General features: G+C 48.2%; 1 protein-coding gene across 1 annotated transcript; it reads right to left on the minus strand.

The window, feature by feature from the left end:
* Positions 1–2,193: 2,193 nt before the first annotated feature.
* On the minus strand, positions 2,194–4,530 carry LOC148329713 (protein phosphatase 1 regulatory subunit 3C-B-like). Its single transcript, XM_088303994.1, has 2 exons — positions 4,379–4,530; positions 2,194–3,420 (listed from the first exon to the last, which is right to left on the minus strand). Exons 1-2 carry the CDS (start codon positions 4,390–4,392, stop codon positions 2,481–2,483), a joined length of 954 nt encoding a protein of 317 aa, XP_088160120.1. The 5' UTR covers positions 4,393–4,530; the 3' UTR covers positions 2,194–2,480.
* Positions 4,531–10,569: the final 6,039 nt, after the last annotated feature.

A 10,569-nucleotide genomic window follows, 5' to 3' on the forward strand; every position in this document is an offset into this window, starting at 1 on the left:
CGTCCTTCACGCAAGGAAATTGTTGTGATGCCGAACCGCTTTATTCAGAAATTGCACATTTTTCTTCTTCTGACTGAAAGGTGAAGTGCTTGAGAACAAAAAACGAGCGGTCCAATCACGTGAGCCGCGAGAAGACACGGCGAGTCGTGCAGACCGCAGCGGACGTCCCCCCCCAGTCGTCCGTGAAGTGAACTCTTCGGAGTTCTCCGCCGGAACTTTTATCAGCGCTGAGCCGAGTTGACCCACTTGAAGAAGTTAACGAGCAGCAAAAGACAACGTTAGCTTATCTTCTTTTTGCTCGCACGCCTTTCTGGCTTCTATCTTTCATCTTATCTGCTCTCGAAGGCAGCCTAATTTTGGATCGGCCCTTCCGGTTAGCATGAAGCTGCCAACGCGTCTCAGCGTGTGCGCGTTTGAGCGATGGATGATCAAAGAATCGGTCGATTGTTTCGAGAGTCCAACTTGTCCGCATTTCAAACTCCCGCCGGCAAATATTGACGAGTGATTGCAAAATAAGACGTCTGCAAACATTTGCAAGTCGATGATGAATATTTTTATGTGATGACCAAACTGAATCTATTGAGGCGTTTTTTTGCGCTGTCGATTTGAAATCATGTCCTGCTTTTGAATAAAGGGAGGCAATTCATTTTTTCCATCCATTCCGAAAAATGAGCCGATTGATATTTTGTTCAAATCGTTTGGACTTGCCGCTTTCATTTGCAGCACACCAAGCTAGCGCGTGCTAAGCGAGTGACGCTACGTTAGCGACAGCCACGGCAACTCAAGTCGCTTCGGCAGCTTTGGGTTCGTTTTGGCTCATCCGACGTTCGCTCGACGCGTGGACTCGCAAAACACGTTAGCGCTATGCTAACATTAGCGCTGCGCTGTCAACATCCACTTGACTGGCATGGCGGGAGTTCAGAGGTCAATGTCAGGGGTGAGAAACATCATTCGAGTGTGTGTGTGTGTGTGTGTTTGGGCCACTCCCATGAGTAATGGTTTGAAAGTTTGGTTGCCAATGGCGATATTTGCTCGCACTTCTTCCAGTTTTTTGGTTTTTGCCATTTCTTCCTCTACAATTGTTCTTGCTGCTCCCCAACTGTTTCCAATTTTGGACTCTTTCTGTTTTTGTCGCATTTTTCCCGCGCTCGTGCTGCTCATTGAGTGATTAATTTCTTTTTTTTTTTGTCTGCCCATCGAAGGACGACGACGACGTGGACGTGATGAGACGTCGACGGTGCGGTCGTGTCGCCGGGAACAATTTGGACCTCGTTTGGCTCGTCGGCCCGGAGGAGGCGGAGTCGGGTGATCAATGTTTGAGCTGCGCCGTCCTGCTCCATAAAATCCTTCAAGGTTCTTCTTATCTTCAGCGCTCACGTGCTCGCTGGCTCACCGAGGCCTGGCGGTGCCCGCGCGCGTTTCGCCTGGCACGCCACTCGCAATGCAAACACACGCACTTTTTTTTCTTTTTTCACGCATGTCCTCAAGTGCCCTGCGCGTGTTCGGGGAAACGCTTTTGACATGTTCATGTTCCGACACACGTGCATCGTCACACACGTGTTGGCATGCAACATGATTGTTTGTGTGCCTTATGGAGTTTGCATCCACGCGCCGTGTGTGAGCTTCGCGTTCTGGTGTGTGAACGTAGCTCGTCCATTTGTGACGTTTTGATGCGCGCGCTCGGAACTTGTTTGGACGTTTCGGACGCGTTTTGAGGCGTGTTCATTTTTGTTTGTTCCCATGTCACATGCGCGCGTTTGAGATGCGCACACGGACCGTTGCGGAGATGTTACGTGAGCGGACGTGTTTGGCTCCTCGTCAACGTCGTGTCTTTTCTTGTTTCGGGACATTTCATTCTTGCGGAGATGCGCCAATGTTTGCGTGCGCGATTGCGGCCGTGAGTTGCCAGGAATGCGGCGGCAGGAAACGGCGATCCCTCCGGCCGGAGATTCTTTTTGGTCCGGATGATGAGTCCAAGATGGAGCGTTGGCTCGGAAGACGCGTCACGTTGTGACGGCACGGCCCGGTCGCACGACGAGCTCGCCCGACCTGCGATGGACTGCACTGGAGCGAGGCAAGAACACGCGCACTTCACACGGGATGGCCCGAGCGCACGTTCCGACCCCGAACTGCGAGGCACACGTGCGAACCGCTAGGCACCCCGAATCGATAAATACTGGAAATAGAGAAGAGTGCACAAATAGAAACGTTTATTCCAAACAACATTACAATAATGCCAAAGAGAAACTTTTGATTGGCGGCCTCGCACACGCACACACGCAGTCTGTGCAAATCACAAAAGATGCAGAGCACCACCTGCGGAAGTACCAGAAGCGTGAGAAGCAAAAAGTCTTCTGATGACATCATCAACATGTCCCGAAAAGGTGGGCCGTGCGCCCGTCAGGACGGACCCGCCCGCCGGCTCCCCTTCAATATGAAGGACGTAACGTCCGTCAGTGACGTGGTGGGCCGGCGGCCGGTCACCAGTAGGGCACAGCGGCATCCACGTGGTTCCAGCTTTGCCAGCCCGGGAAGAAGCCGCTGCACATGCGAGGACTTCCCAACTGCTCCAAGTCCATCTCCAGAACCTTGACGCCGCTCGCCTTCTTGCGCTCGGCGGGAGGCGGCGAGGACGCGCCGGTCCAGCCCACGCGCTTGACGGCGTAGTTCCTGCCGTCGTTGTTGTCCCAGAAGGTCCGGTCTCGGACCTCGAAGCGGACGCAGAACTCCACTCGGTTCTGGGGCGGGATGTCGGCGGGCAGGTCCAGAACGAAGGCAAAGGTGTCGGTGTCGTGGGCGCCGTACACGTTGTTCATGAAGGTGCAGTCCACGTCCACGAAGCTGGCCCACGAGTCGAAGGTGGCCCGCACCCGCACGCGCTTCTCAAAGCCGACGTTGCGCACCTTGACCGTGCCGCTCAGCGAGCGCTCCTGAAGCGAGCAGTTCTCCAAGCAGACCGAGTTCCGGATCAGGCGGTTCCGGAAGTCCAGGTAGTCGGCGGAGGGCTGCTCGAAGTCCAGCACGAGGCTGCGGGCCGAGCGGATCCTCAGGTCCGTGGCGGCGTTCTCCAGGTCGCTCATGTCAAACTGCAACTCGTCCACGCCGCGTTCCAGCTCCTCGTTTTTGGAGAAGACGCGGACGGCGGTGAGCGACATTCCCTTGGAGTCTGCGAACACCACCTTCTTCTTCTCGCCTTTTCCGCTCCAGCTGTCATGGCTGCTCAAGCAAGGCCTGAGTGCGGCGGCCCGGTCCCGGTCCCGCTGGGCTCGGCTCTTGGTCCGATGGCGAGGAGCCTCGTAGGCGCTCAGGAAGCCCCTGAGAGGAGGAGGAGGAGGAGAGTGGCTGATGTAGAAGCGCATGGCCACGTCCATCGGCACGACCGGGCCGGGCATCGCCGACGGACTGAAGGAGCGTACGAGGCTGCGGGACGGGACGGAGAGACATGGTTGGTGAGTGACGCACAGACGAGCTTGCACACCAAACGCTTCCGTCGCCACTTTTGTACAAATTCAAAGTGGCAAAAATCGGTCAAAAGTCAAACGGACTGTTGCTCACGTTACTTCAAGTTTCTCGACTTGATGATTTGGGTTTTTTTTTTAATCTTGTTTGAGCAGAAACTTAGGTCATTTTATTATCGTCAGTCTCGACAATATTCAAAAAGTGGAAGCGACTCAATTCGCTCCAATTAACTTCAAGTTTCGATCATTTGTAACTTTGCGTCTCGTTTGGGTGGATTTGAACTTTCACCTCAATTTATCTTCTGTGAAATAAATGCAAAATGCTTGCTAACGTTTTTGTTTTTTTTCTTCGTGTAGAAGTGGAGAACGAAGAAGCAATATTTGTCCATTCCCGATCAAGCGAGTCAACGTCATCCGCTGAAGACTCGAGTCAACTTTTGCAGCGGAGAAGTATTTGAAAACAAAATGCCGTGACGACTTGAAATCAATCGCAAATGACTTTCATTTGGTGTGAGGGCAAGAAAAGGAAGTCTCGAGTTTGCCCGTCATGCAAGTCAACAAAACCTTGACAAAGTTTTGGAGTGGCCTCCATTCATCTTGTTCAAGGTCAACATTTGCTCTTCTTTGTCAACTGTGAAGAACTTCATTCGACATTCACTTCTTTTGCTTTGTCGTCTTCGACAAGCAAAAATTATTTCCGTCTCCAAATGATCTTTTGTGGATTTCCACAGACTTTTGATTTGGGAATTTGGACTTCCTCTTTTTGCTTTTCTGACTCAAACAAGATGAAAGTTCCAAAGTGAGCTAATCGAGTGACTTGAAAGGAAGAAGGAAGGAAGTTGAAAGGAGAGGCCAAAGCAAAGCCAAGCCAGCTGTCAACTTTGGCGAGCTGACGACCTTTTTTTTTTTCTACTTCTCACCTGGCAGTACTCATGGAAAACAAAACGTCTCGATTCGCGAGGCTCCAACAAACGTCAGCTTTATCTAGAACATTCCCATTCCTCGTCCAGTTGATCTTCCTCCTCCTCCTCCTGGCTCGGGTGCGACGCGCGTGAGTGGCGAGCGATTTGAGCTCAGCTGGCTTTGTAGCGCCACACGCTCCCCGCAGTGGCCAATCAAGAGGGGCCGGGCGACCGGGCCGGCCAATGGAGGTCGGGCTGGCTTTGCCGGGGGCGTGGCCTCTTGCGCAGCAAGATGGCGCCCGCCCGCCCGATGGCCTGCGGATGTGGCAAAGACGGATGGCGCCCTCTGCTGGCCAACTTGCCTGACTGCCTCGCAGTCTTTCGTAAACTGACATGACAACCAGCAGATCGAACGTCCTGAACTTGTCGCACGCAATTCAGCTCACAGGTAGGATGACCAAAGCACACGAGTGCAGAACACCCGCCGAGGTGCACAAGTCGAGCAACTCGGGAGCACTAGCAGAATGACTGCAGCATTTTTTCTGCCACTTGTTCTTTGTCGGACAAGTCGTAGCATGTCCATCTGGCTAAGCTACATGTGCTTATTTGGCTTGATTCTCAATAGTTTATTTTTGTTTTTTGGTTTGAGTGTCAATTCCAACTGCAAGTAGCCCTGAAACAGGTTGAAGCCTTTTTTTTTTTTTGGAAAGAATTCTTCACTATTTGCCAAACTGATGATTGTTGTCAAGTGAGTTCACTCCCAGCGTAGCTACAGCACTCGTATCTCAAATTTGAGCTCGCAAGTCAAAGCATAAAAAAAAAAAAAGGGATAAAAGCGTCTTGGAAAACTAGTAGCCTAATTGAAGTCACTTGAATCCGAAGGCCTCCTTGCTGTGCTCCACGCACACCAATAATAATAATGCTAATTGGTTCCGCTGCTCCGAATGCGTGTAGCGGCAGGTTCGAGTTTGCTGGAGCGTCCGCCCGGAGCAAACTAAGGACAGACGCCTTTGCTGCGTGAAAAGGTTCACGTCAGGTTGAAATGTTCACAAAGACAACACGGGCGCGACTGCCTCAACTTTTTTTTTTTTTATGGAGCAGTTAAGATTGAGATCAAAGACTGGTTGCTTTTTTTTTTCATCTTGGGCCCGTCTCGATGTTCACGTTGCGCTTCGTTGTCCTCGTTTGTTGACGTCTTCACGTGTCCTCAAAAGTCTTGTTGCCGCGCCGTCCTCGTCTGCCTCCGCAAATATGCCGCTGTGCTCGTTTGGGGTCACGTGTGTCATTTCATCTGTGCTTTTTTTCAGTGCTTTTTACTTTCTATTTGTTATTTGAACGCATCCGATTGTCAATTCAACTAAATCATTCAATTGATGTAAAAATGATCATCATTCGACGATTCAAGTGCACATTAGACGCCTCCTGTTCATTATCCAACATTTCAACGGTTACAAATGCATTCTCGTCGCATTACTGACATGGACAAAGGCGCATTCTAGTTATATTCTTTCATTGCAAAAATATATCAAGTGTTGAACATTTCCATCGATAAAATGCGTTCTAGTATTTTTAACTCATTCGCTGCCCGCCCGAGCAAAATGTCCTTTTTGGCTTCAATGGCACTTAAATAGAGTCCTCAGGAAATTCAACCTGGACAGGAAGCTGCTGCTGGCCTTCTACCACTCGTCCATCGAGAGCCTGCTGACGTACTGTGTCTCCACCTGGTACAGCGGCTGCACTGAGGCGGACAGAGTGAGGCTCCAGAGGACAGTCAAAACAGCGCAAAGGATTATTGGCTGCCCTCTCCCCCCACTGTCGGACATCTACACCGCCCGGTGCCTCAGAAGGGCTCTCAACATCGTCAATGACAATACCCACCCAAACTCACACCTGTTCGACCTGTTGCCCTCTGGCAGGCGCTACAGATGCATCAAATCAAGGACCAATAGACTGAGAAACAGTTTCTTTCCGAGAGCCATCTCCATACTGAACTCTCACACACACACACGAGACCACCCTAACCTCGCAAAACAGCATTGTGATGTGTTTCTATATGCCCTATTCAGTACTGAATTCCATTGCACTGTCTTCTTTATTTATCTAATTTATATATTTGTCTGTATTATTGTTGTATTGCACTGGAGAGGGGAGCCCTCTAATCTCGTTGCACACTTGAGTACAATGACAATAAAGGGATTTCTATTCTATTCTATTCTATTCTATTCTAAATATGTACACAATTGGGAAAGAGTGATGATGAAGGCAAGTGCAGACGACTCATCCTAAGGATCAAATACTGAGCTGGATAAAAGTATTTTGTCCTGATATTAAAGACGCAACATGCAAAGTGATGAAAATGCATTCCGGTCAAATGAACCAAATACGAGTCGGCCATGTTGTCCAACACGGATGAAAGTTCACGGGAGTCGTGTTCAGTCTGCTCAAAAGAGAGCACGAGAACAGCTCGTGAAGTCTCCACGTGAAGATAATAATAACAAAATCAATGGACGGGATATTTGGAGTGCTCATGTTGTCCTCGTTCTTGTTGACTTTGCAGGCTCAATTCCAACGGACACGCAAACTGCAAGAAATGTTACAGCACAAGCAAACAAATGGTTGAGTCCAGGTGAACGCACACGCACGCACGCGCGCACGCACGCACTTCACCTCAAAGTCACGCTCACCTGCTGACTCACAATTAACAATTTCAAATGTCACCGTCTCACATTTAAAAGTGGAAGTCGGAAGCAAGTTTTGGATGGCCAGCCCAAGTTTGCTTTTCCCTCCGTTGCCATTTTCTCAGACTCGGGCAGGCGGAAAAGGGGCGTTTGCGCCGCGGTGGGATGGATCGCAGCCGACCGAAGAGGCTCGCCTCATTCCTTTTCGAGGCACTCGCCGTCCTTGACGTGGCGCAAGCGCAAGCGGGCTCGCCGCCGTCCGCGGACGAGATTGCTTTTGTACGCGTGAACTGCAAGCTCGCCCCTTGCGGATGACGTCGGCGGCCTCAAGTGGGACGGAGACCGCCTTGCGATCCCCCGCACCACTTGAATTGCGCCGCGTGTTCAATCAATCGACTCAAAGGGATTGTCCCGCTCGTGTGCGAGGCGCTCCATCCGTCTGCCTGCGCCTCCAACCAAAATCACGGCCACTTCGACCCGCTGCTTTGAACACGTTGAAAATCGAGTCACCAAATTGACGGATGCGGCGGGCGGGGCTCGCAAGACAATAATCCGGCAAGACCGGCGCCGTCGACCACGAACGGACCCGTTTTGACAAGGAGTGCAATGCATTGTGGGGGAATAATGCTGCGGCGAGCCCGCAAAGTTCACCGCCGTCCGTCAAATCAGCCTGCGAGATAGCCGCGTGATTGATGCGGGTGCCTTGCGACAGAGCGCGGCCCGGACGAGGTCGCCGACGCACGGAGACGGCCGTAAAAGTTGAGTGCGTGCGTGATAAAACAAAGTTGTTAAACGGCGGTGGGATTGGCCAGCCGGCGGAACCTTGGCACCTCACGTCCCACTTGGGAGGAGGGGCGGGACTTGTGACCTACTTGCGCCGTGTCCCCAAATGACGCCAATCAACCATTTTGTTGTTCACGTTCAAACATGGCGAGTGTGCGCATCCAAGTCAAACAGACGCACGAGCGCAAGAGTGGTCGGCTTGGGGGGGGCAGGCTGACGGACGCGCGGCTGCCGGTGTGCGCCCTCCGGCCTTTGTCACGCCAACGTTGCAGATGTTCTGCTCACGCTTGCGTGGCTTTTTTGCGGGTGCTCTGGTTTCCTGCCACCTTCATCGAATACTCTGGAGGTGCGAATGTGCGCGTGGATGCTTGGTTGGGAACTTTGAACGTGGTCAATTTTTCAGGGAAAGTGGTGGTGAGTTGGCTAAATCCGGAAGTCTTGCAGAACAAAATGTGATTTCAAGAATCACCCGCTTGTCTTCCAAAGCCATCGATAATTGAACGCGGAACTCTGTAAAGGAAAGTAGAAAAAGCAAAAGGAGCATTTGGTAGGTCCAGACCACGATGCTTGGAGGAAGGGGAACCAAACTCGTGTTGCTTTTTGATTTAGAAAAACGTCACGCCAATTTGAATAAAATGCTGATGGAATCCTTGCAGGGGAACGCGATCTTCGAGCAAAATCGTGTTGCCAATGTTCCGCAAATGTCTCCACGTCTAAATTTTGTCAGGCATCAACCGAGTGACAAATGAAATTGTTAAAATGAAGTGAAATGCAGCTCCGCGATCAACATATCACGCCGGAGGAAGTCAAAGAAGCCGTTACAAATCTCCAGGAAGGGATGGATTATATATCTATGATATTTATATTTATATATTTATCTGAATTCTTGTTGTATTGCACTGGAGAGGGGAGCTCTCTAATCTCGTCGCACACTTGAGTACAATGACAATAAAGGCATTTCTGATTCTGATTTCTGATCGCTTTCCGAACGGCACAAATCCTTGGAATCGGAACCGATTTTGTTCTTTTTGAAGTCTGTCGAAAAAGAGGAACAATGACTCAAGTTGAACAACATGAATTCCCAAACCGAACAAAGATTCTCCTCCGATTGATAATTGGCGTCTGATATCGTTTCTTCATGACAATGACAAGATTTTTTAACTTCCTTATCGATGAGATTCCGTCGGCATTTATGCCCAAAAGACAGCCAACAAAACAACACGAAGCTCGTTGGGGATATTCCGGATGACTCGGACATTTTAAAGTCTTTGAAACAGTTTCTGGTGTTTGTATGCTTCTGGATGATTACAAAACGGATAATCGAACCCCAACTACCGTCACCGCGGGCAAGGTGTGTTTAGTTCGCCGCCCCGTTAATAACAATCGACGCATAAGAAACATGCTCCAGAAAAGATATGACAACGTTACCTGATGTTGTTCCACACCGGAAAAAGTCTGACTCCAATCAAACAAAGTTAAAGAAATATCTTTTAAATTGATACATAAATTCTATCCAGACAAAACTTGTATAAGTAAGCGATTTAAGAACGATCTTGACACAAACTGTAGCTTTTGTGACGAGTGCCTTGAAACAGTTGTTCATTTATTTTGGTATTGTCCATCTGTTCGTTTGTTATGGCACAAATGGAGTGATTTTATACAATAATTTTGAAAGAGATGTCAGGATTGCTTGGAATTGTACTTTTTTTTTTTTTTAAGATTGCGCAGAAAAAATAAATGTGTATTATCTTTTAAATCTTTTGGTTCGAATGTGAAAATCTCACATTCATTGTTGTAAGTTCCGTGGAAGAAAGCCATGCTTTATTGTCTTTTTATTTAAACAGTACATCCCTTTTATTAAAGATTCCCTCAAACAAAAGGCTCAAAAAACAATAGAAATGTGCAATAATTTGAATATTTTTATATATTTATTTTTTGCCCCTAGCATGTTGTTCCTTAACATTTTTCTGTCTGTGTATATATATATATATATATATATGTATATATGTATATATATATATATATATATAATTATATTTATAATTTTATTTATTCCTTTTGTATTTTTTGACTGTTATCTTATCTAATTGTTCCATTTACCATACTGATTTGTACAATTCACATTTTTTGTATCATTTGCAGTTTGCAATAAAGAAAAAGAAAAAAAAAGGATCCAGTTGACGACCTGACTTCCTGGGCAGCATAAACACTCACACGTGGATTCTGTAGATACTTAATTTGTTCCAACTGTGTCGTTCAAGCTGTAAGGTAGCAACGTTTGCGCTACTTAGCATCTTGCTTATTGAAGTGCAAAGATAATAGCAATTAGCTTAGCTTCGGGATGCTAACAGTTCAAAACGGCAACGCTGTCAAACTTATTATTATTTTTCCTTTCAATTAACTTTCGGTAGCATCGCCAAGGGTTAACTGAAAGCGAAGGACAAACAACTTGAAGGTAAACACATTTATTTGTTTTTATGGATTATTTATTTATTTTATTGTGGCAGTTAAAATGAGCACACACGACTGACGTCTTTATTCCAAGACTGCCAACAACAGAATAATGCACGATCACAAATTCGCGCCAACAAACATTCACATGAATACGCCCCCAAACGGGATGCCTGCTGGGTGATAGGCATGGTCCTAAAGTCCGCCTATTATTATTATTATTATTATTATTTTAACACAACTCTGTCGACAACTGGAAGTACACGACATTGTCAAGTCAACGCAACATTTTTAGAT

The sequence above is a fragment of the Idiotropiscis lumnitzeri genome, chromosome 9 (genome assembly GCF_059441095.1).
Source record: "Idiotropiscis lumnitzeri isolate Australia: NSW breed Sydney's pygmy pipehorse chromosome 9, RoL_Ilum_1.0, whole genome shotgun sequence".
In the NCBI taxonomy this organism is placed as follows: Eukaryota; Metazoa; Chordata; class Actinopteri; order Syngnathiformes; family Syngnathidae; genus Idiotropiscis; species Idiotropiscis lumnitzeri.